The 27,064-nt window shown below is 45.0% G+C and overlaps 1 protein-coding gene across 5 annotated transcripts in view; it reads right to left on the bottom strand.

The window, feature by feature from the left end:
• Positions 1-27,064, bottom strand: part of LOC101828970 (tetratricopeptide repeat protein 41-like) — a 68,762-nt gene that overhangs the window by 1,690 nt on the left and 40,008 nt on the right. For all 5 annotated transcript variants that reach the window (XM_040755142.1, XM_040755143.1, XM_040755146.1 and 2 more), the window contains 5 exons: positions 25,417-25,556; positions 21,700-21,871; positions 20,264-20,411; positions 18,167-18,319; positions 16,450-16,583 (listed from right to left, as the gene is read on the bottom strand). In XM_040755142.1, coding sequence (XP_040611076.1) covers positions 16,450-16,583; positions 18,167-18,319; positions 20,264-20,411; positions 21,700-21,871; positions 25,417-25,556 — 747 coding nt within the window. The remainder of the gene's footprint in view (positions 1-16,449; positions 16,584-18,166; positions 18,320-20,263; positions 20,412-21,699; positions 21,872-25,416; positions 25,557-27,064) is intronic.

The following is a 27,064-nucleotide window of genomic DNA, read 5'->3' on the forward strand; positions in this document are numbered from 1 at the left end:
CAACTTGAGCCCCTCAGGAAAGTCTGGAGAAGAGCATAGTGTAGAGTACTTGCCCAGCATGCACCAGGCCTGCATTCCATTTACACACACACTTGAGTGTGAGTGCACACACACTCACATGCACACATGAACACACACACCTTCAAATATACACACACCTTCACAGAACATTTGACAGTTGCAGTTCTAGATAGTTCTAGATTAGAAAAACAACTAACACTGCATCTTAGACAGTTTTGTGAAGACTAATCTTACAGGAGTGTTTCTCTCTGGTCAGGTGACATGGGTTACATTTTAATCCAAGCACAACAGGCTGGTGCCAGTAGGACACTGACCTGGGGTGTGAGGATTACAAGCATGGACATATGGCCAGGAGCCTGTGCTCATTAGAGCAAGACACATGGCTGTAGTTGCCATCTGTCCACGACACTGTCATCATTTGTCGTTCTTTTCCATTTAGTCTTGTTTGAAGTACACACAGACCTGTGACTCAGACACGAAAGTGTACCCGAGTGTGAAGTGAGAAGATTCTCCCCGCTCTGCCTCTGTAAGCAGTGCCGTGGGTTTAGTGTGCCTATTCTGCACATCTCTTAGACATGGTCCAGTTCATGGTAGAACCCTTGCTCTGGACCATAGTGAGCATCAGTGACTCCTACTTGCAGTAGTTGTTCTATTCCCTAAATCATGCCACCTGCAGCTTTGTCTATAAGTTTTTGGAGGTTGTCTGCTTAGCTGTAGGCACTCTATCCTTGCTTCTGAATTCTTCCATGATTCCCTGTGATGTTTCCAGCTGCCCTATCAAGATTACTACCATGTCCATTTGAATTGCTCCGTTGTGATGACTGAGTTCCAGAGACTTTAACTGGTCTTAAAGGGAAAAATGGAGAAGCACAGAACATCTCATGGAGCTGGGAAGGCCAAACACACTGGGAGGGATGCTCTGGCCACCAGCTCCTGCAGTCACTGCCGGTTCTTCAGGAAGCTCTGTTGGTTGGTGACACAGACCTAACACCCACAGGAGCAGCTTCACAGCCTGCTGCCCAGGCTTCTTCCAAGTCAACGCCTGACCTACAGGCCCGTCCTCTGTAGCCCAAACAGATCGGTAGTTATGGTTCTTCAACGCCTGACCTACAGGCCCATCCTCTGTATCCCAAACAGATCTGTAGTTATGGTTCTGACCTCGGTGTCCTTTGACACAGCCTGACCAGGCACCCTTGCCTTGGCCTACCCCAGGCCTTTCACTGGAGCTGGTACCAGCTCTGGACTAGCTTGGCCAGTCCTCTTGACCATCTCAGGGACTGTGAATTCCTAAGGGATTTCTGGGCCTTCAGCCACAGCCAGCTTTTGCTCTGGATGGAGAGAGCCTAACACCTTGTTTCTGCTGGTTGTTTATCTCATTACATCCTTAGAATATCCCCTTCTAGACAATAGGGAAAATTAAGGCAGTGAAGTCCACAAGCCCAGAAAATAGTGCAGCTGGGATTCACAGTCGCCATGATCCCAGATGTACCTCTGCAAAAGAAAAACACTATTTTCCAAGTCTCTTTCCTTAGGGATTCAGAATCATCACCAAGCCTGAGAGACGACTCAGTGGGTAAAGACACTTGCCACCAAGACCAAGACAGTGGAGGGGGAGAACTGACCTCTGCATGTGGTGATATATTGTGTATGATTTATTAAAGCTGGCTGAGGATTCAGAAAGAGAAGTCAGCCACAAGCCATAGAAGCCAGGCACACACCTTTAACCCTAGCACTAGTGGGATACAAAAGATCGAGGCGGGGACTTCAGTAGTCAGTATGAGGCACTCATTCTCCAGCCACGCAGAGGAGAGGTTACAATCTGAGGCTTGGTGAGAGCTTGTGGTCACAAGATCAGCTCACTCAGTTTGAGGGAGAGGTGAGAGCTAGTGGTTGGCTGCTTTGCTTCTCTGATCAGCAGCTTGAACCCCAATATCAGTCTCTGGGTCTTATTTATTCATCTTGTACCTATAAATTGTCCTCTGACCCCTCACAGACCCATTACATATGCAAACCCACTCACTAAATAATTTTTTTCTTTTGGTTTTTAAGACAGAGTTTTTCTGTGGCTTTGAAGCCTGTCCTGGACTTGTTCTCTAGCCCAGGCTGGCCTTGAACTCAAAGAGATCTGTCTACTCTGCCTCCCGAGTGCTGGGATTAAAGGTGTGCGCCACCACCACCCAGCCAATAAATAAATTGAAAAAAAATCACTAGGAAGGAACCCATCTGTGTGGTACATCTGGAAGGAGACCCTTACCAGGGTCCTGCCCTTCCTCTACAAACCCTGCTGTCTGTCACCCAGGACACACTAACTGCCTGCAGCTAGTAACTCCTCCACAGGTGTACTTCTGTTCCCAAACAGCTGGGTTCTAGCATGATCCAGAGTCAGCCACGTTCATAACTCTAATTAAGTCATTTGATTAAGTACCAAGTAACAGATAAGACTTTGGGTGAAAAAGAATTGTTTCCTATGAAATCTAGACTCAATGCTTTAGAAAGATTCCATCCCATGAAGTGCTGAAATAACTCATTGTTTCCAGTATGAACAGACAAGACAACTGTAAAGACAGGACATCAGGTGGCAGGCTCGGAGGGTTTGGCACAGAGACTAAACCACACTCGTGTCCTCATTCTTCAGAATTTGTAGGCCATGTGTTTCAAAAGGTATCCACTTCCTATCCAAGGATGCACTCTTAAATGTGGACAGAGACCCTATGTAGCATTTAAAGATTTGGGGAAGAGTGGACATTTATATCTAAGTCAAAACTAAAATGTTAGGTTTCTCTGGGTTACCAACTTGGGGATCAAAGGATCAACTTCTGTCCGCAGAGGGTTCCGGCTGAGGTGAGAATTTTGAAATTAAATAAAGGAAAGAAACTACCTCTCCCTGCTGAGAGTCACCTGCTGGCACAATTAATTTCTTCCTTCTGAACTTGACCTAAAAGGTTGACATCTCCTTTGAAAGAGAAGCCCAATGAGAGGGAGGTAGCATTTTGTTCATCTGTCATTCCTCATCCGAAATAAAGTGCTCAGTACAGAGTGCTCAGCTCACACAATGGAAAATGAAAGGCACATTTTGATTCTGTTCTCCCACTACAGTGGTTTCTCAATAGCGAATTCACAGCATTAATCAAAGAACGATGAGATCATTCCTGCGAATTCACAGCATTAATCAAAGAACGATGAGATCATTCCTGCCAGAGGAACTCAGAACATAGATCACAGACAGCCTCATGTCGTAGTTGGCAACCCTGCCGACATCTCTGGGATCTACAGCTTATTATGCTACGGGTTGTACTTCATACTGGAACTATGAAGAATTAATGGACAAAGAGATTCAATTTAGTAATAAGTACCTCATGAAGATGAAGGGCCCAGCACCTTCCTACAGATGCAGCCAGCATATTAACATCTAAACCTTAATACTGTAGTCTATGCAAAAAATATTGTGATTATAAAATCTTAATTATCAAAACTTACTGGAAGCCCCCTCTTTTTATGCCCTGTTGAAGACTAAACTGTGTTCAACTTGTTGACCTACTGTAATGATAAAGTAAGAAGGAAGATACCAAGACACTCACGCTAGCAATTTCCACTGTTGATACACAACCCAGAACAGCATCTGGAAAGTCCACTAAAGGCAATTGCTTTCCGTGGGGGAAGGAATAATTGGACTTGTTTCTTCCAGTCTCATTAGCCTGGAGCAGCACCATCATTTCAATGATAACCCAGTGCACACTGTGTAAAATACCCAGCAACACCCTGTCTTATCCATGACCCCCTCACACAGCTAGCATGCTGACAGAATAAACACTAAGTCCCCTGCCCCTGGGACCTGTTCTCAGTCTGTCTGAGAACAGAGTGATAGGAAAGGGTCCTTGAGCTCTGTGGTGATTCTAACCCAGCGTATAATTTAGGAATATTGCATTAGAGATCTCAGTGAAGGCTCCCCAGGGACCGACTCTTCCTAACACCCACTGCCCTGGCTTCGGAGGAATATGCCCTGTCAATCTCTTCTCTCATGCCCCTCCCCTATTGCTCCTGCACCAGTCATAGGGACCTTTTCAGTTCCATCCAGCCACCCTGGGCCTTCCTACTGAGCAACCTCTCATCCTGCACCCTCAGTCCCAGCAACACTCCCTGAGGCGCATCCCCTGCCTGGCCCATGCGCCAGAGGAAGCCATTCTGTACTTAAGGTGTTACATATTACTATAGCATTCTGCCAACTGCAGTCTCCAGGTAGCCCTGCACAATTTAAGCTAAACTATTGTGTATTTAGGTGTGTGACAGTCTTCTCCCATGAGGTGAGCTCAGCTGAAGGCACAGCTGGTCTCTCTCTTGTACACTGCTATCTCCCTAGCAACAAAAACAGAGACCGATGGGTAAAAGGCACAGTAAATATTTGTTGAATAAATTATTAATAATAACTGAGCAATTGAAATGACTGCCTGATAAGGACATAGAAGTAACTGACATTCAGATCCCCTTAGTAAACACGCTTTTCCTTGGCCTTTTTTAGTCCAGGCTGATCTCCACCCTCTAAGGAGTTAAGGATGACCTTGAACACACTGAGATTATGCAGGGCTGGGGATGGGGCCTGGAGCTTCTACTACGCTACACCCCGGGTCCCTACACGTGCTTTTCTAAAGAGAATTAGCTAAGATATTACCTCCCTCCTCTGTGAGCTTGCTTGACAAATGCAGTGGTGGTAAGGAGAAACCAAGTCTCTTCCTGTTAGAAAATGGTACAGACAGTAATAATAATGCTGATAATAAAAAGCAGGTAAACACTTAATTTTAGATAGTAAGGAACTATGTTGAGTAGTAAGTAAAGCTTATTAAGAGACTATAAAGTGTATAGGAAGGTTTTTTTAAAAAAAAAAAAAAAAGCAAGGGTTAAGTCATATAAGATGGACAGGGACTTCTTCCCTAGGACATGGTTGCACAATCCTATAAAAAAAGACCCAGTGGATTATATTTCTCTTCTAGATTGTCAGTTAGATGCTGATGTCTGGTGGTGACACCTGGGTTTAACTCAGGTTTGGTCTACACTGGCCCCTCCACTGGACACACAGCTGGGACTGAGCAGCTACATCAGTTGCCACTAAGGCACTGCCTAGGACAGTAACTTGAACTGACCTCTTCTATCAAGCTTCCTGCTGGTTGTTGCTTACACAGAAGTCTTGCACAACAAGCATCTGATTTCAGTTACACTGCGATCTGTAAACACAGCTTACATTGATCAAGGCACAGAGGAGATCATTCCCAACCTCACCCTTCTACAGGGTCTTTGTACAAAGGCTCTGGTGCACACTCCAGCCAGCTGCACACTTACACTTCACCTTACCTAACAGGACTTGTGTTAATCATAATGCCAAAGGATTTTCCTCATTAGCTCTGCCTCTTAATGTATCCCACTAGGTTCAATCAGGGGACCGAGGGTCAAGTTCTGAACTTACACTGGATAATGAAAAGTGTCTCAGCTCCTAAGCCAAACCATCGATCTAGCTGATGATTATGACAGAGCTGCCGGGAGTTCTTTGGGCAGTTTCTTGCCTATCCTCTTCCTCTCATAAGGGAAAAACCACCCCAAATGTTTCCTAACACCCAGTAGGAGTACAGGCAAGGAACAGCCTCACTCTGTGTGACGCAGACGCTACCTCACCCACACAGAGCACTTCAAGGATGCATGTTCTCATCAGAGGGCTACCTTACCTCCTGAGTCTTTGCCATCAGTTAAGTTTTGTGATGGTCCTCATCACTCCTTTTGTCAGCTCAAAGCAGTTAGTGCCCTAAAACTCCTAGCAGCACTTAGGGTGACCCCTGAGAGGGGGAGGAGAAAGTAGGACTTAGAGTCACTGAGCAGCAGGAGACAGGAAGAAAGCCAAGACTAGGTAAAGGATGCTGAAGTTCCAAGATGGCTGGCTTCTTCTTTATCCTCCTCCTCACCAAGGACAAGAGCCTGGCAGCTTTAAAAAATCCTTACTGGGAGCTGGAGAGATGACTCAGAGGTTAAGAGCATTGGCTGTTCTTCCAGAGGACCTGAGTTCAATTCCCAGCAACCACATGGTGCCTCACAACCACCTGTAATAAGATCTGGCGCCCTCTTCTGGCTATCGAGCATACAAACAGATGCTGTATACTAAATTTTTAAAAATCTAAAATAAATAAATCCTTATTGGCCTGTTGTCCTTCCAATAGGGTCCCTATTGAGGAATTGGGAACATAAGTCCCGGGCAGACCAGAACATGTCTACACAACAGTTGTAGGTCAATTAGCCATCTTGTCTTTCTTCAAACTGAAAAACCCTGAATTATGGGGGAGACCCTCCAGACACAAAATTGCCTGGCCTAACAGAGGCTGAGCAGCTTCCTGAGTCCCCTCTGTTTCGCTGTGTCCCTGTGTGCCTATTATGTGTGTGTTCCCTCACCCCTAATGAAAGCCATGCTCCAAACACTGGAAAAAAGAAAAAGAAACTGGATCACACCACACTGAAAGCAGGCTACAAATGTGAGCCATTTCATATAGACTTATTTCAGCGTTGTGAAAACTCTGCATTGACACCATTACATGTGCCGACTTTCTGACGTAAATGGGTGTCTTACTTCCACCATAAGCAAGAGACCCAAAGTGTCACAGAACAGACTGTGTAAAGAAATGAGACTAGACACACACATACACCCCTAAATCCATCCACTGAAACTGTGTGTTCATGCACATACACACACACACACCCTAAATCCACCACTGAAACTGAGTGTTCATAAACACATACATACACCCCAAATCCACAACCAAAACTGTGTTTATACCAAAACTGTGTTTATACACACACACACACACACACACACACACACACCCTAAATCCACCACTGAGACTGTGTGTTCATGCACATACACACACACACACACCCTAAATCCACCACTGAAACTTAGTGTTCATGAACACATACACCCCTAAATGCACCACTGAAACTGTGTGTTCATACGTACACACACCCCTAAATCCACCACTAAAACTATGTGTTCGTGCACACATACATACACCCCAAATCCACAACCAAAACTGTGTTTATACACACACACACACACACACACATCTAAATCCACCCATTGTAAACAGACTCTTACAGTGGGAAGTACTACCCTTGAATGAATTGGTACAGGAGACAGCTTCCTGAACATGAGAAGCTTCTGTAAATTAAAGGACACAGTCAACAAGACAAAACGGTAGCCCACAGAATGGGAAAAGATATTAACCAATCCACATCTGACAGAGGGCTGAACTCCAAAACTTACAAAGAACTGAAGAAGCAAGTCTCCAAAACACCAAAGGATCCAGTTAAAAAGTGGGCTACAGAACTATATAGAGAATTCTCAATAGAGGAGTCTAAAACAGCTGATAGACACATAAGAAAGTGCTCAATACCCTTAACCATCAGGGAAATGCAAATCAAAACAACTCTGAGATAATATCTTACTCCTGTCAGAATGGCTAAAATCAAAAACACCAAAGACAATTTATGCTGGAGGGGATGTGGAGAGAGGGGAACACTCCTCCACTGCTGGTGGGAATGCCAACTCGTACAGCCACTTTGGAAATCAGTATGGAGATTCCTCAGGCAAATGGGAACCAGTCTACCACAAGATCTAGCAATTCCACTCTTAGGCATATATCCAAAAGATGCACATTCATACAATGAGGATGTCTGTTCAACTATGTTCATAGCAGCATTATTTGTAATAGCCAGAACCTGGAAGCAACCTAGATGCCCCTCAACCAAAGAGTGGATAGATAAAATGTGGCACATTTACACAATGGAGTACTACTCAGCAGAAAAAAAAACCAATGGAATCGTGAAAATTGAAGGCAAATGGATGGCACTAGAAGAAACCATCCTGAGTGAGGTAACACAGTCACAAAAAGACAAACATGGCATGTACTCACTCATGTATGGATTTTAGACATAGATCTGGGGAGTGCCAGCCTACATTCCCACTACCAGAGAGTCTGGGAAACAGGGAGGACCCTAAGAGAGATATGCATGGTACTCCGGAAAAGAGGAATGGGACAGGATCTCCTGAGCAGATTGGGAGCATGAGGTAGGGGGAGAGGGAGAGGGGAGAAAGAGAGGCGGAGAAGAGGAGGGGAGAGGAGGACATGGGGGAGCAGGAAGGTTGAGTCAGGGAAGAACAGAGGAGAGCAGGATGAGAGATACCATAATAGAGGGAGCCATTATAGGTTTGAAGAGAGAGCTAGCACTAGTGAGATTTCCAGAGATCTACAAGGATTACACCAATTGGCAATCTAAGGAATAGTGGAGAGGCTATGTTAAATGCCCTTCCCTGATCATGAGTTTGAAAACTACCTTATATGCCATCCTAGAGCCTTCATCCAGTGGCTGATAGAAGCAGAGGCAGACACGCACAGCTAAACACTGAACTGAACTCCTAGAACCCAGTGACAGAGAAGGAGGACTGATGAGCAAAGGGGTCAAGATAAGGCTGGTGAAACCCACAGACAGCTGACCTGAGGAAGGGGGAGCTCATGGACCCCAGACTGATGACTAAGAGGCCAGCATGGGACTGACCCAGACCCCCTGAATGTGGGTGTCAGTGAGGAGGCCTCAGTAATCTATGGGGCCTCGGGTAGCAGATCAGTATTTATCCCTGTTGTACCAATGGACTTGGGGAGCCCATTCCACAGGAGAGATGCTCTCTCAACCTGGACACATGAGGGAGGGCCTAGATCCTACCCCGGATGATATGACAGACTTTGGAGATCACCCATGGAGGGCCTCATCTTCCCTGGGGAGGGGAGGGGAGGTAGGGTGGGGGTTAGGGAGGTTGCTGGGGGCGGGGGAGGAGGGAAGGGAGAGGGAGCTGGGATTGACATGTGAAACAAGCTTGTTTCTAATTTAAATAAAAAAATCTTTAAGCTAAAAAGAAAACAGTCTCTTGCTGCTCATACAGATATTTTTGGCTTTTTTTCTCTTCAGCAAATGATCAAGCTGGTGTAATCATTTTTTACTGCTCTTTTAAATAAATAAAAAATGGCACGGAAAATAATCTTCTCCCTTGCTGGGTTAGAGACGGAAGATGGGTTCTCGTGCAGGCAAAGCGAGGACTGCAACCCTAGGCCCTGGGTGTCGTATGCTTGCTTGTTTTTGAGACACGCTCTCATGGTGTAGCTCACACTGCCCTTGAACTCTCGGCCCTCCTGCTCCTGAAAACACTGGGTTATAGGAGTGCAGCACCATCCCTGGCTGGAAAAGCAGACTAAAGATCTATGAACAGAAGGCAAGTAGACTACAGCAAAACGTCAAGGTGCCAGTGAGTAAGATGGCTTACGGGTGTGGTTATAGGAGTGCAGCACCATCCCTGGCTGGAAAAGCAGACTAAAGATCTATGAACAGAAGGCAAGTAGACTACAGCAAAACGTCAAGGTGCCAGTGAGTAAGATGGCTTACGGGTGTGGTTATAGGAGTGCAGCACCATCCCTGGCTGGAAAAGCAGACTAAAGATCTATGAACAGAAGGCAAGTAGACTACAGCAAAACGTCAAGGTGCCAGTGAGTAAGATGGCTTACGGGTGTGGTTGTTTAAATGAGAATGGCTCCCACCAGCTCACATGCTCCAAAGCTCGCTCCCCAGTTGTTACAGCTGTCTGGTAGAATCAGGAGGTGTGTCACTAAGGTGGGCTCTGAGGTTTCAAAAGCCCGCGCCAGGCCCAGTCTCTCTCTCTCTGCCTCCAGCTTGAGAAATCAGATGTAAGCTCTTAGCAGCAATTCCTGTGCCAGGCTTGCCTGTTTGCTTCATGCTCCCCACCAGGACGGTCATGGACTCACTGGACGCAAGCCTCTAATCTTTTTTTATGAGTTTCCTTGGTCTCTTTGCAGCAATAGAAAAGTAACTATGATGGTGATAAAGGCACTTGCTGCCAAGTGTGCCCACTTAAATTCAATCCTCCGAAGCCACATGGTGAAAAGAGAGAACTAACTCCTACAATGTCTCCTCTACATGCATGCTGTTTCTCTCTCTCTCTCTCTCTCTTTCTCTCTCTCTCTCACTCTGTCTCGGTCTCTGTCTCTGTCTCTTGCTCCCTCCCTCCCATGCCCTCTCTCAATAAATAAATGTAATTTTTAAAAAAAATTAAAGTGTTCCTGGTCTTCTCCTCCACCCAAAGGACCAGACAAACCGAGGCTTATTTCCGGGCCTTCATTCCAGTGCTTGGGGACTGCCACGGAATCTCCCATCCCAGCAGGAGCAAATGCACCCCAGAGTCCTGGTCTTCTTCTCTACCCAGGAGAACCAGAAAGAATAAAACTACCAAAGTATTGGACTTGATTGCACCCACCGAAAGGGAACCCTGGTCCCCTACCCAACAGGCCAGGAAGAGGATCTTCCTGCACCCACTAGAAGAGATGGGAAGGAGACAATACAAAAACACACTCAGCAACAGAAAAACAAATATGACACCGCCAGAGTCTAGAGACTCTACACCAAGACTCAAACATTCCAATGCAAATGAAGCAGAAGAGAATGACCTTAAATACAACTTCATGAAAATGATAGAGGCCCTCAAAGAAGATAAGGGAAAATCCTTTAAGGAGATGGAAGAAAAAAATGCGAGAAATAGAAGAAAAAACAATCCAAAAAATCCAACAAATGCAAGAAAAGAGGAAAAGACAAAGCAAAAATTGCAAGAAACATCAAACAGTGCAAGGGTTGAAAGCTGAAATAGAGACAATTAAAAAAAACACAGTCTGAAGGAATGCTGAAAATAGAAAAGCTGAGCAAATGGTCAGGAACTACAGATGCAAGCATAACCAACAGAATACAAGAGATGGAAGAGAGAACCTCAGGTGTTGAAGATACACCAGGAGAAATAGACTCATTGACCAAAGAAAACCTTAAATACAACAAATCCCTAACACAAAATATCCAGCAAATATGGGACACCGTGAAAAGACCAAACTTAAGAATAATAGGTATAGAAGAAGGTGAAGAAAACCACTTCAAAGGGGCAGAAAACATATTCAACAAAATCATTGAAGAAAACTTCCCAACCTAAAGAAAGACATACCAATGAAGGTACAAGAAGCTTACAGAACACCAAATAGAGTGGACCACAAAAAAAATCCCCTTGTCACATAATAATCAAGACCCCAAACATACAGAATAAAGAAAGCATATTGAGAGCAGCTAAGGAAAAATGCCAAGAAACATATAAAGGCAAATCTATCAGAATTACACCTGACTTCTCCAAGGAAACTCTGAGATCCAGAGGTTCTGGATAGATATTCTACCAACACTAAGAGACCACGGATGCCAAACCAGACTACTATACCCAGCAAAGCTTTCAATCACTATAGATGGAGAAAACAAGATATTCAATGACAAAACCAGATTTAAACAATACATATCCACTAACCCAGCCCTACAGAAAGTTCTGGAAGGAAAACTCCAACCCAAGGAAGTTAACTACAACCAGAAAAACATAGGCAATAGATAATCCCACTTTACCAACAGACAAAAGAAAAAAGGGGTGGAAATCCACATACAATTCCAACAACAACAACCATTCCAAAACAAACAAGAATGAGAAATCAATGGTCATTAATATCCCTTAATATTAATGGTCTTAACTCACCCATAAAAAGACACAGGCTAACAGAATGGATTCAAAGACAGAATCCATCCTTCTTCTGCATACAAGAAACACAGCTCAGCCTCAAAGATAGACATTACCTCAGAGTTAAGGGTTGGGAAAAGACTTTCCAATCAAATGAACTCAAGAAACAATCAGGGGTAGCACTCCTAATATCTAACAAATTAGACTTTAAAATAAAATCAATCAAAAGAGATGAAGGAGGTGATTTCATACTCATCACAGTAGAAATCCACCAAGATGAAGTCTCAATTCTAAACATCTATGCCCTAATACAAAGGCATTCACATTCATAAAAGAAACATTACTAAAACTCAAATCACATATAAAAACCACACACACTTATAGTAGGAGACTTCAACACCCCACTCTCACCACTAGACAGGACTACCAGACAGAAACTTAACAAAGATGTAAAGGAACTAATGGAAGTTATGACCCAGTTGGGTTTAACAGACATCTATAGAACATTCCATCCAAACACAAAAGAATATACCTTCTTCTAAGTGCCACATGGAACCTCCTCAAAAATTGACCACATACTTGGCAACATATCAAACCTCAACAGGTACAAAAAATTGGAATAACTCCATGTATCTTATCAGACCACCATGCATTAAAGTTAAAATTCAACAACACATATTGCAGAAACCCTACAAACTCATGTGCAATTGCACCATTCCTGGATCAAAGAAGAAATAAAAAAAAGAAATTAAAGACTCCCTAGAATTCAATGAGAATGAAGACACAACATACCCAAACTTATGGGACACTTTGAAAGCAGTGCTAAGAAGGAAGTTCATAGCACTAAGTGCCCACATGAAGAAACTGGAGAATAGTCACACTAGAGAATTAATAGCACAACTGAAAGTTCTAGAACAAAAAGAAGCAAACTCAACCTGGAGGAGTAGATGCCAGGAAATAATCAAAATGAGGACTGAAATCAATAAAGTAGAAACTAGGAGAACAATAAAAAGAATCAAAACAACAAAGAGTTGGTTCTTTGAGAAAACCAACAAGATAGAGAAACCTTTATCCAAAGTTAACAAACTGCAGAGTGTGAACATAAAAATTAGCAAAATCAGCCGGGCGGTGGTGGGGCACGCCTTTAATCCCAGCACTCGGGAGGCAGAGGCAGGCGGATCTCTGTGAGTTCGAGGCTAGGCTGGACCAACAGCCTCCAAAACAATACAGAGAAACCCTGTCTCGTAAAACCAAAAAAAAAAAATTAGCAAAATCAGAAATGAAAAGGGGGACATAACAACGGACACTGAGGAAATCCAGAGAATCATCAGGTCATACTTTGAAAACCTGTACTCCACAAAATTCAAAAATTAAAAGGAAATGAACAATTTTCTGGATAGATATCACTTGCCAAAGTTAAATCAAGGGCAGATAACCAATTTAAATAGACCTAAGGAAATAGAAGCAGTCCTCAAAAATCTCCCAACCAAAAAAAAAAAAAAGCACAGGGCCAGATGGCCTCAGTTCAGAATTCTACCAGAAATTCAAACAACAGCTTATACCCATTCTCCTCAAAGTGTTCCACACAATAGAAGCAGAAGAGTCTTTGTCAAACTTTTTACAAGGCTTCAATAACCTTGATACCCAAGCCACACAAAGACACAACCTAGAAAGAGAACTTCAGATCAATATACCTCATGAACACTAATGCAAAAATACTCAATAAAATACTGGCAAATTGGATCCAAGAACACATCAAAACAATCATCCAACATGATCACATAGGTTTCATCCCAGAGATGCAGGGATGGTTCAACATACGAAAATCCATCAACGTAATCCACCATATAAACAAGCTGAAAAACAAAAATCACATGATCATCTCACTAGATGCTGAAAAAGCCTTTGACAGAATCCAACACCCCTTCATGAAAAAGATCTTGGAGAGATCCAGAATAACAGGAACATACTTAAACATAATAAAAGCTATATACAACAAACCAACAGCCAACATCAAACTAAATGGAGAGAAACTCAACACGATTCCTCTAAAACCAGGAACAAGACAAGGCTGTCCACTCTCTCCATAACTCTTCAATATTGTATTTGAAGTTCTAGCTAGAGCAATAAGACAACTAAAGGAGATCAAGGGGATACAAATTGGAAAGGGAGAGGTCAAACTTTCACTATTTGCAGATGATATGATAGTGTATGTAAGTGACTCAAAAAACTCTACCGGGGAATTCCTATAGCTGATTAACACCTTCAGCAAAGTGGCAGGATACAAAATCAACACAAGAAAATCAGTAGCCTTAATATATACAGATGATAAGGGGGCTGAGAAAGAAATCAGAGAAACATCATGCTTTACAAATTGCCACAAACAACATAAAATACCTTGGCGTAACACTAACCAAACAAGTAGAAGACCTGTATTGCAAGAACTTTGAGTCTTTAAAGAAAGAAATTAAAGAAGACACCAGAAAATGGAAAGATCTCCCATGCTCTTGGATAGGCAGGATCAACGTAGTAAAAATGGCAATCTGGCCAAAAGCAATCTACAGATTCAATGCAATCCCCCTTAAAATCCCAGCACAATTCTTCACAGACCTTCAAAGAATTGTCGAAAGACAATTCTCAAATTTATATGGAAAAACAGAAGGATAGCCAAAACAACCCTGTTCAATAAAGCAACATCCAGAGGCATCACCATCCCTGACTTCAAGCTCCATTATAGAGCTGTAGTTTTGACAACAGCTTGGTATTGGCACAAAAATAGACAGGTAGACCAATGGAATCGAACTGCACCCTGATATTGACTCATAAACATATGAACACCTGATCTTTGACAAAGAAGCTAAAATTATACAATGGAAATAAGAAAGCATCTTTAAAGAATAATGCTGGCACAACTGGATGCTGGCATGCAGCAGACCACAGATAGATCCATGTCTATTGCCATTGCCAAAACTTAAGTCCAAATGGATCAAAGACCTCAACATAAATCCAGCCACACTGAAACTCTTAGAAGAGAAAGTGGGAGGCACCCTTGAACGAATTGGTATGGGTGAATGCTTCCTGAGCATAACACCAGTAGCACAGACACTGAGATCAACAATTAATAAATGGGACCTCCTGAAACTGAGAAGCTTCTGTAAATTAAATGACACAGTCAACAAGACAAAATGGTAGCCCACAGAATGGGAAAAGATATTAACCAATCCACATCTGACAGAGGGCTGATCTCCAAAACTTACAAAGAACTGAAGAAGCAAGTCTCCAAAACACCAAAGGATCCAATTAAAAAGTGGGCCAAAGAACTAAATAGAGAATTCTCAATAGAGGAGTCTAAAATGACTGAGAGACACTTGAGAAAGTGCTCAATACCCTTAACCATCAGGGAAATGCAAATAAAAACAACTCTGAGATACCATCTTACTCCTGTCAGAATGGCTAAAATCAAAAACACCGAAGACAATTTATGCTGGAAAGGATGTCGAGAAAGGGGAACACTCCTCCATTGCTGGTGGGAGTGGCAACTCCTACAGCCACTTTGGAAATCAGTATGGAGATTCCTCAGAAAAACGGGAATCAGTCTACCACAAGACCCAGCAATTCCACTCTTAGGCATATACACAAGAGATGTGCATTCATACAACAAGGACATCTGTTCCACTGTATTCATAGAAGCATTATTTGTAATAGCCAGAACCTGGAAGCAACCTAGATGCCCCTCAACTGAAGAGTGGATAGAGAAAATGTGGTACATTTACACAATGGAGTACTATTCAGTGGAAAAAAACAATGGAATCTTGAAAATTGAAGACAAATGGATGGCACTAGAAGAAATTATCATGAGTGAGGTAAACCATGGTATGTACGCACTCATATATGTGTTTTAGACATGGATCAGGGGAGTACCAGCCTACAATCCCAACTGCCAGAGAGTCTGGGAAACAGAACCTTCATCCAGTGACGAATGGAAGCAGAGGCAGACACACCCACACTCAACTGAACTCCTGGAACCCAGTGACAGAAAGGGAGGACTGATGAGCAAAGAGGTCAAGACTGGTTTAACCCACAGAAACAGCTGACCTGAACAAGGGGGAGCTCTTGGACCCCAAAGTGATGGCTGGGAGGCCAGCATGGGACTGATCCAGACCCCCTGATTGTGGGTGTCAATGAAGAAGCCTTGGCAATCTATGGGGCCTTGGGTAGTAGATCAGTATTTATCCCTGGCAAAAAAATGAACTTTGGGTGTTCATCCCACAATTAGGGGTGCTCTCTCAACCTGGACTACTGGATGAGTGCCTAGACCCTGCCATGAATGAAATGACAGACTCTGGAGATCCCCCATGGAGAGCCTCAGCTACCTAGGAAACAAAGTGGGGATTGGGTGGGGGACTGGGAGGGCTGGGGGAGTGGGGGAGGAAGGGAGGGAGAGGGAGCTGGGATTGACATATGAAGCAAGATTGTCTCCAATTTAAATTTTAAAAAAACTTTTAAAAATTAAAGCAATTTTAAAAAGAAAAAAGTATATAGAATAGGAGTTGCTTCAAAGAAGCCATAATTTAGGCCCGGTGGTGGTGGTGCACACCTTTAATCCCAGCACTCAGGAGGCAGAGGCAGGCAGATCTCTGTGAGTTCAAGGCCAGCCTGGTCTACAGAACGAGTTCCAGGACAGGCTCCAAAGCTACAGAGAAACCCTGTCCGGAAAAAAAAGCCATTTTAAAATAAGCAAATAATGCAGCTGAAGCAGAGCATAGCTGCCATTTCATGAACAGACGGGAGCAATTACCTAGTTTGCACAAGGTGTCGCTGAGGCTGACACTCAGCTGCTTTCTGACAAGCTTGCAGGTGGCCACAGTGTCTGAATTCTCCTTGATTTTTATTACTTGTTTATAATATTCAGTTACTTGCTTCCTTTGTGATCTAGAAAACGGAAATTCAGTTAACGATTTGCATTGAAGAAACAGGGCATATATTCATTCAACAAACGTTCTCCAAATCCCTTGGGGCAGGGATTGGGGGGGGAGAGCAAGGAAGAGGAAAGGTGACTGCAGACGCTCACAGCTAGCTGAGAGGGTGGAAAAGGAAGACAGATCCATTAGACAGAGCAATCAACACTCCATATATAGCCAAGGACGACCTTGAACACCTGCCTCCCTCCAGGGCTCTGGGACTGTAGGCATGTACCATTCCACTGAGTAGAGATTTGCTGGGGATTGAACCAAAGCCTTAGTGCATGTTAGGTAGGCGTTCTCCCAACTTAGCCTCATCCTCAGTCCCTACTGTTTCATTACCACTCCTGCTCCGGCTCCTCCTCCTCCTCGTCTGCTCCTCCTCCTGCTCCTCCTCCTCGTCTGCTCCTCCTCCTGCTCCTCCTCCTCATCTGTTCCTCCTCCTCCTGCTCCTCCTCCTCGTCTGCTCCTCCTCCTCCTGCTCCTCCTCCTCCTCCTGCTCCTCCTCCTCCTCCTGCTCCTCCTCCTCCTGCTCCTCCTCCTCCTATCCTTATATAGCCTCGGGCATTTTAGCTATGAACCCCTTGGCCTCTTTCTCGGTCCTCTGCTTTTGGCTCCTGATCCCCCTCTTCTTCCTCTCTCAACAGTTCCCTCCCAGCCCTCTCCTCTCTTGGCTTGGCTAAGTCTGCTGGCCATGTTCAGCTGGACCCCTCCAGATGTCTGCGGCTGGTCGCTCCCTCATATGCACAATAAAACCTTCTCAACGGGACGTAGGAGCATCCATGTCCTCATTTTCATTCAGTTACCAGCGGGCACTCATGCACTGATGAGAGAGGAGGGGACGGTCTTAGAGAAGTGAAGGCTGAGGTGGGAAGGACAGGAGGAGGGGAGGAGGAAGAGTCCAAACCCAAGGCTGTAACTTCACAAATGAACAGCGCACCCCGGACATCCGTCAGCTCACTCTGCTATGGAAGGGCAATGCTGGCTCTCAGGCTTCTGGCAGAAACTCCTACCACACTAGCCTGCAGCCAGGGAAGCAGGTCTGGACACACACCAGGGCCCTGCGAGGATCTCTACCACCCTTTCTACACCTGGACATGTGAGGGGCTTCGGGCAGAGCCACATCTCAAAGGCTGCTGGAGTCGGGGGACAGCAGGCCGGCGTGACCGGAGGCATGGATGGCTCTGGCCTTGATCACACAGACCCACAGAACTGTGGGATAGGGTCCCACAGACAGCAGCCAGGGCCTAGGCCTGCACAGAAGCCTAGTGAAGCACACACTCCTAAGTCCTGTCATGAACACTGGGGACACTCACAGTGAGCGCACTGGACCCCCATGTCCTTACCTACTGCCAAGGCCACCACTCTGCGTGCCCAGAATTTTCAGAAAGCCTTGTAGCATGTGCTCTGACAGACACAGCAGGACAGAGCCTCCAGGGAGGACACATCCCCACCAGAGACAGGCAAGCAAGATGCCCCTGGCAGGCCGGTGCACACCCCAGACACTAGAGAAATGGGAGGCACTTGTTCCTGAAATAGTCCACAGAAACTTACTTTTCATTTTCTTCTAGTACGAAAAACAGCAAATCTGCTAAAAATTCCATAATCTCTCCAACTAGTTTGTTTTTATCGCCAAAGAGACGTCTTCTGATATTTAAACACTCTTGAAACTTCAGTTTTGCAAGAGGCACGTTTCCAGCAGCCAACCTGAGAATGAAACACAGGCCTTGGTTTACCAGGCATGGAAAATGCTTGCAGTAAATAGTCCACATTCATTGGGATAGCAACAACTCTCACAAAATCCTTTCTCTTATATAGAGATCTGTCCAGAAAGATGTGTATAACAGTGGGGAACCCAGAACCTCAAAAGCACTCAGCAGTGTGTGTGTGTGTCTGTGCGCGTGCGTATGTATATGCTTGTGTATGTGTGTACGCTTGTGTGTGTCTGTGTGTGTGCTTGTGTGTATATGCTTATGTGTGTGTATGCATGTGTATGTGTGTGTGTACGAGCACACTCACACCTGTGTCTTGTGTGTATGCATGTGTATGTGTGTGTGTGTGTACGAGCACACTCACACCTGTGTCTTGTGTGTATGCATGTGTGTGTGCGTGTGTGTACGAGCACACTCACACCTGTGTCTTGAGCAGCGGCAGTGCTAGGGATTCAACCCCAAACCTTGTACATGCCAGTACATGTTCTAGCACTAAGCTACATCTTCCTGTCCTCAGAAACATCTTAATAAAAAAACCAAAGTGGCCAGATATAGGGAGCCGCCCCCACATTCTCCGTTACAAGATGGCGTTGACATCTGTTGTTGGTTGGAGTAAACAACCTTGGTGCACCTGTGCCTGCTACTTTTCTACCCCTTACTCTCTGCCTCTCCCGTGGCATCATATGGGCTGACTAGCAGGAGCCAGTCAGGAGATGACACGTCCAAGGCGGGGACTGCTGAGCTATATAAGGGTTGGGCTTTTCGCTCCCCGGGTCTCTGCTTTGTAAGCTTATGCTCTCCCTCTCAAGACGCATTAAAGCTGTTCTGCAGAAGGATCCTAAGTGTGCCGCGTCGTTCTTGCTGGCGAGACGGTAGCGCGGGACAGCCAGGCATGGTGGTACATGCTTATAATCCCAGCATTTGAAAGACTAAGACAGGAGGATCATGAGTTCAAGGCCAGCCTAGGTTACATAGTAAATTTCAGGCCACCCTGGGTTATCTGGCAAGATCTTGACTCAAAAAAAATCCAAATAAGAAAGAAACTAGAACACTTCTCAATCTCAGTCAGCACTACAGTGTTGTGGAATATTTGTACACTGTCTGAAGGTGCATTGCTGTGATTGGTGTAATAAAATGCTGAATGGCCAGTAATTACGCAGGATATATGGGCAGGACTTCTGGGGACAGAGAGGACTCTGGGAAGAGAAAGGTGGAGATGCCAGGACATGCAGAGCAAGCAGGATGTGCAGGAGGAGAGGTAACAGCCATGAACCAAGTGGCAGAACATAGATTAATATAAATGGGTTAATTTAAGTTATAAGGACTAGTTAGGAACAAGGCTAAACTATAGGCCAGGCTTTCCTAACTAATAAGAAGTCTCCATGTCATTAATAAGAAGTTCCAAGCATCTGGAGCTGGTGGGACAGAGAAAGCCTTGTTACACGGTAGACATTTGGGGAGAATGATTTCCTATTGTGAGCCTGCATCCCTAGCTTCCACCTCCAGAGCAATAAAAACCCACCTGCCAGTCATGTTAAGGGCCCAAGACCATCCACGGCTGAGACCTACTGTGCTGGAAGATGAGCGTGCCAAGGCTCAGCGTTCAACCAGATGAGTCAGGGAGTTGACGTGCACATCAAATATAAATATAAATGTAAATGTAAATATGCATTGCTGAGAAAGAGTCCCGCATTAGCCTAGACTGGCTTTGAACTTTCCATGAAGCTGAGGACAACCTTGAACCCCTCATCCTCCTGTCTCCACCTCCCAAGTGCAGAGATTACAGGCTTGCATCATTGGGCCCAACCTATGCTGTTCTGGGAATTGAACCTGGAACTTCATGCATGCAAGGTAATAGCTGAGCTGCATCCCCAGCCCCTAAGCATATTAATAAAAAGAATAGGAGCTAATACAGAAAGCAAGAAAAGAACATGCTTACAGAAGAACACCTTCAGTATATTTCATGGTGGCTTGTTCGCGGGTGTTATCAGCCACAAACTTGGAGATTTCAGTAGCATATTCCAAAATGTGGTTTTCTTTTAAGAATTCCTCAGATGCCGATTTTGCCAGGTTATTCATCACTTTGACTATGGGGAATAAATGTTGGCAAAGAAGATAATGCTTAAGGTTTTATCTACAGAAGGGTCAAGACGTCTACAGGCCTAGCATTTAGTATCATTTCTTCCTCATGCCAAGAACCAGGGTTTTTCTGAACAGCTCGACCACTGGCCTACACTGAATAGAGCTTGTTTCCAAACAGAGCATCTGCATGCAGACGGCAGCCAAAGGGCCAAGGAGTGAAGGCAGGAGTGTGAACCTGAAGATTGGTTCTGTTGGAGGTGCTTAATAGTGTGTGAATGCAAGACACACACACACACACACAGACAGACAGACAGACAGACAGACAGACAGACAGAGAGACAGAGAGAGAGAGAGACCTGGCTATTCTAGAACTCACAGAGATCCACCCACCTCTGCCTCCAGAGTGCTGGGAGTAAAGGCGTGCGCCACCAGCGCCCCCGGCTGAGAGAGAGCATGAGAAATCAGAGGACAGCTTTAAGTGTCATCCCTCAGGTGCCATCCACCCTTTGTTGTCTGTTTCTTGTGACAGGGTATCTCAGTGGCCTGGAACTTAGCAGCAGGAAAGGCTGACTGGCCAGAGAGCCTTGGGGATTCACCTGCCTCTGCTTCTTCAGCACTGAGGTGACAAGCATGTGCCACTATGTTTATCTTTTGTTTGTTTTGTTTTGTTTTTTTCAAGACAGGGTTTCTCTGTATTGTTTTGGAGTCTGTCCTGGAACTTGCTCAATAGACCAGGCTGGCCTCGAACTCACAGAGATCCGCCTGCCTCTGCCTCCTGAGTGCTGGAATTAAAGGCGTGCGCCACCACTGCCCAGCCCTTGTTCATCTTTTTACATGGGTTCTGCCTCGACCTCCTAAGTGCTGGGATTTCAGAGATGCACAACCATGGGTGGCAGTGGATAATTTTCTTTAAAATCACCTGACTCACTGGGTCTACCCGAGTTCCAGGACAGGCTCCAAAGTTACAGAGAAACCCTGTCTCAAAAAGAAAAACAAAATAAAATAAAAACCAAAAACATTAAAATTAAAATTTGAAAAAGTCGAGCAGGGCAGTGGTGGCGCACACCTTTAATCCCAGCACTCGGGAGGCAGAGGCAGGCGGATCTCCGTGAGTTCGAGGCCAGGCTGGACCGACAGCCTCCAAAACAATACAGAGAAACCCTGTCTCGTAAAAACCAAAAAAAATTTTTTTTGAAAAAGTCACCTGGCACTTCCCCTTCCCAGGGACAGAAGACCTGTGGGGTTGCTCTCTGCATTGCAAGGGTGGAGTAACCGTGGAGGGCGGTCTCCTACCTTTCTGCTTCAGCAGTTCCTGGCTGGTTTTTAAGTCACTGAGTGTAAAGCGTAGCAGGTTTGACCACGCTTTCTGAAAATATGTGAGGCCTTTCTGAGTCATCCCGATTTCAAGATATAATTCCCCAACGGCATTCTGGGCTTTCAGGAGCATCTTTGTCATGGATGGGTTCTGTACAAAATGACAGAAACAGCAACAGCACCCACTATGTCACTTCTCAGGGAAACTTAAATATTTACCAGATAAACTGCTATGATAAAAGCCTCCTTAGGAGATGCATCAAACTAAGAGTCCACTCTGGACGTTTTCACAGATGATTTGCCAAGGGCCGTGAGAAGCACAGCAGGATAGCTAATACTCAACAGGCCGACCCACCACATGAGTGGCAGGGAACTCCCCCTGGCAAGGCCGTGGACCACTGGCTGTGGAAATCAGTTGCTCCCGTCTGTGATTTCTCTCATCAGTCACTTCATCTCTTGCCTAGGAATAACTCTGGGTGTTTCCACTGCTTGTGTGTATTTGTCTCATGAAAATATTCCATCTACTGGATGCATATAGCCGTGAAAAGTCGGGAAGATGACTTTTCATTTGGATGTATGATCCTGATATATAGAAAATACACTGAGTGCCTTGAATTCTCAAAAGGCCCTAGAGAAAGGAATTCCTTCTCACTCGGATGTCAGCAGTAAAGAGCATCCCATTTACCGTGAGGCTGGGGGCAGCAGCTCCGGATCTCACAGTACATAGCTTTAGCTTTTCCCTTTGACGCAGCTCTGGGAAGTCCCCTTAGTCAGCTAACATTGGTGAAAATGCTAATGTGGATCAAATGCCACCCATTGTCCTTCCCAGCCTATGCTGGTTGCCATGGCTACCATGATGCTGTGTTCCCAGCTGCTTTGAAAACCATGGAAAGCACAGTTCCAGGGTCTCTTGCCCTTCTCTTCCTACATTTCTCAGTCACACAAATGTAGTTCACATACTAACACCCCTTCTCCCTTCTTAGAAACCATAGCTCTTACTCCATTAACCCTCCCTGCCCTTTAAGTTTTGCCTGGACATTTTACAAGTCACATCCCCCCTGAGACATACCGTGCCTTTTTTCCCCAGACCTTATCTGTTTTCCTGGCCCTGAGATATGCATGCCTGGTATCCTTGCCTTTGCCAGTTGTTAGCTGTGTCTGTGTGGGTACATAACTGGAAACCTTGTGGGAGAGGAGCGACTTTTGGGAAGAATAAAGAGACATGAGAAGAATACGTGTGTGAACTGATTATTTTTGCCTCAGATCCCTTTTGCCAACCCCACCCTTGCTGGTCAGCATTCTGCCTGAGCCCCGAGGGGACGCCAAGGCGGGCACTCAGAGGCCCACAATAATGATTACTTAATGGTAGCACGTAGGTGCCTTCTGTGTGGCAAGTGTTTCGGGAAGAGGTGACCCAGATTATCTAGCATGCAAATAAGCATCTGGGATTGCTGCTTGAGTTCAGTGGGACCTGAGAGCTGGCAGCTTTGTGTCTGACAGCTTGTAACCTAAACTCTGCTTACTGCCTGTAAGGAAGAAGCTGTCATGGCCCATTTTAGAACAGGAAGATTAGCTAGGCTCCTCTCCACATTTTGTCTCAGAACTCTAAAGCTTGGAAAGTTACAGGGGTCCTCACTATGTGACTGAGCCCATGACCAGAAAAGGAAGTAAGCCCCCAAATGATTCATTAGATAAGGCTGTGTGTCCTAAACCAACATGACAAATTCAGGAGGGAGTAAGTCCAGAGGACAGAAATTTCTTGGGATTGGGGCACTTTAAAAGCCACTGTCATCTCCCAAATCAGCACTCCAGTCATCTTTGTCCTTCTTCTATGTTTGCCCCTCTCTGCAGAATTGTATATTTAAAATTGCTTTGTCTTCACTGGTGTCCGATTTCACTGTTACCTGATTTCCGATAGGCCTAGCATATTTACTTCACTAACTGAAACTTCATAAACTTAAGCAACTTCTCAGTCGAAACCCTATTGCTAGGAGGTGCCCACCAGAGAAAAGTACTTGGACATGGATTCAAGCCAATGGAAAGTCTATTAGCTGGCCAGCAACTACACAGGGTGTTCAGAACCCTAGTATAGTCCAAAGCTCTTCTCAGGGCAGGCTTTTAAGCACAAAGACCACACCCTGCCTTGATGCACCTCAGTTAGCAAGAACAGCTAGCAGAAGCAGAACGTCAGAAGCCCAAAAGCAAGGTTAGTAAGGACATTGAGGGACTTTCCCAGAACTACGGTCTTTGTTCTAATTTTGGCGGGTTCCAAGGCATACTCAGTACTTCCATCATGGCATTAGTTGTGCTAAGGTCTGTGGGCCTGTTAAACTATCAGTGCAGAGATACACTGGGCAGCTGGGTGCTACGCATGGCTCAGTCATAAAGCACTAACATGCACGAGGAATTAAGCTGGATCCCAAGCACTGGCCAGGGGAGCCACTGAGATGACGCAGTGGGTGAAGGCGACTTCTTGGGTCCAGTCACCGAACCCATATGGCAGGAGAGAACGATTCCTAGTGGTGTGTTACATACATATGTGTAGTAAAAAAGTTAGAACACACTGGCTAGTTAAGTCTCCCAAATGTCCAGTCCAAGCACGAAAACTAATAGTCAACTTACTGTTAGCATCTTATTTCAGAAAACCTAACGTGAATATATGTCAGTGTGTTTAGTAACTAATAAAACAGGACATAATGGAAGGCATGATCTATGTCACTGTTCATATATGTTATGCTATACCACAATATTAGCCCACAAATTGACAGAGCCTGGCTCCATGATGTGAATTTTGTCTTGGTTTTTGTTTGTTTGCTTGTTTTCTTTGTTTGGGAGGGTTGGTTTTTTGTTATAATTTATGAGATAGAGTTTCTCTCTGTAGCTTTGGCTTTCCTGGAACTCACTGTGTAGACCAGGCTGACCTCAAATTCACGGAAATCTACCTGCTTCTACCTCCTGAGTGCTGGGATTAAAAGTCACACCCAGTCCATGATTCTAATTTAAAGACTGAGTTTTCCTACTGTCCAGTACCTATAGAAAATGTCCTTAAGTCCAACTAACCTTTGACCTAGAGCTTCAGAACAGGCGTCAGCAAACAGGTCAGTATCTATTGTGAGATACTGACTTGGCCTTGGAAAGAGCATGGTATGGTGTGAAATCCCACTGTTTGACATGTCCCTCAGGCATAGATTTGAAAGTGTCTCACTCAGTGAGCTTGTCAGACCTCATGCCTGTTGTTCATTCTCTTAGTTCTCCATTCTGACTTGACTGATCTTGTCATCAAGGGCAGTGGCCGAGCTCCACACTGTCCCCTGTAGGCAGAAGAGTTTCCTTTCCTTTTAGAACCCTCTACACAGGCAAATCCAGGATTTCTGAAGAGATTACAATATAGACTTTAGCCAGGTGGTGGTGGTGCACGCCTTTAATCCCAGCACTCAGGAGGCAGAGGCAGGAGAATCTCTTGTGAGTTTGAGGCCAACCTGGTCTATAGAGAGAGTTCCAGGACAGCCTTCAAAACAATACAGAGAAATCCTGTCTCAAAAAAAAAATTGTTGCCTCCTCTTTGGTAAACAAATCCACTCACTCTCCCCTGCTTGTATAGGAAGTTACAAAATTACAAAGGATCAAAGGTCAATGGTGTCTGAAAGAACACGGAAAGAATACAGTTGTAGGATGTAACTCTTTTCCTCACTTTACCTGTAGTAACATGTCCTCAACACTCAAGAACAGCTTTTCTGCTTCATTGGTCTTGCCCATGAGTTTCAGGAAACTTCCAATAAAGAGTATCATCCTGCATTTATCAGCGGCAGTAACCTGGGAGAGGCTGCATTCCAGGACTAGAACAAGAAGAAAAGCAAACAGGCCTGGAGCACTCTGGGAAGAACAAAGTACCTGTCCTCATCCTGCTTCAGGCTGCCACAGCTGCAGTTCTCGTGCCTTTGTCAGGGTGACTGTGCTTTTCTTTGTCTTCGTCTGTGACAAGTTCTTTCGGGGTTTTGGAGATAATGTCTTCACTCTACAGCCCAGACTAGCCTTGAAGTAACAATCCCCTATTTTTGCCTCCAAACTGCCGGGATCATAGGCACATACCATCACATCTGGCTTCAATTTCTTGTTCAAGACACCAGCAGATTTTATTACAGATATTGGCAAATACTTTCAGTGATGTCATAAAAGTCTATAATGGTATTGTACAACCTTGTATAAATGTTAAAGATCTAGAGAGCTAAGCAATTACATAGCTCTGTGATAGTTTGAATGAAATTGACCCCCATAAACTCATAGGGAGTGGCATTAAGGAGGCGTGGCTTTGCTAAAGTAGGTATGACCTTTTTGGAGGAAATGTGTCACTGTGGGGGCAGGCTTTGAGATCTCCTATGCTCAACGTGTTTGAATCCACTTCCTGTTGCCTTCTGATCAAGATGTAGCCAACACCAAGTCTCCCTGAATGCTGCCATGCTCCTCACCATGATGATAATGAACTGAACCTCTGAAACTATATGCAAGCCACCCCAATTAGATGTTTTCTTTATAAGAGTTACCGAGGTCATGGTGTCTCTCCACAGCAATAGAAAACCTAGCTAAGACAAGCTCAATCCATGTATTGTTATAATTTTGTGTTTTTTTCTCAGGAAAAAAGAAAAAAAAAAGCTTAATGTTTCTTACACATTTCTGCCCTCTGTTACAACTGCTAGATTAAACAGAAAGAAAATGTAAGAAACATCAGCCAGGCCTGAAGAACACAGGCAGGCTCGTAAACCCCACTACTCAGAAGGCTGAGTTAGGAAGGTCAAAAGTTCAAGGTCAACGGGGACAATGGCAGAGTTCAAGGACAACCTGGGCAACTTCATGAGACCTTGTCTCAAAATAAAAGGTAAAGAATGTTGGGTGTGTGGGCTGGCTGAAGACACCCAGGCTCACTGGGTCCTCACAGCCTCGAGGCACCTGGCATGTTGGCACCATTGTGGTGAGCAAATGTATAGTGGAGAATTAGGAAAGAAAGGGAAACACTGTTGGTGTGTTGTGGGGAGAGGCAGAACTGAAGAAGAGAAGACAGTGGGGATGGCTGGGATGGGTGGTCTGTTTGCCATGGCCATGTCCAGGCCTGAGCTGCTGCCAACCACCACGCCTGGGTCAGGGGCCCTACAGCCGCCAGGCCCTGAGTTGATGTTTGTGGCTCCTATTACTGCACGCAGCCATAGGAAGTGTGGGTGGTGAAATCCTAGGGCTGTACTGAACCAGCACCGCCCTTCCCTGGCCCTGGGAGAGCTGACCCTACCCCTGCTGGCCACTGCAGCAGAAGAGCTGGCCCTGCCCTTCACTGGGAACTGGCCCCAGCCCTCAC

Source organism: Mesocricetus auratus, unplaced genomic scaffold (assembly GCF_017639785.1).
Source record: "Mesocricetus auratus isolate SY011 unplaced genomic scaffold, BCM_Maur_2.0 Super-Scaffold_100011, whole genome shotgun sequence".
NCBI lineage: Eukaryota > Metazoa > Chordata > Mammalia > Rodentia > Cricetidae > Mesocricetus > Mesocricetus auratus.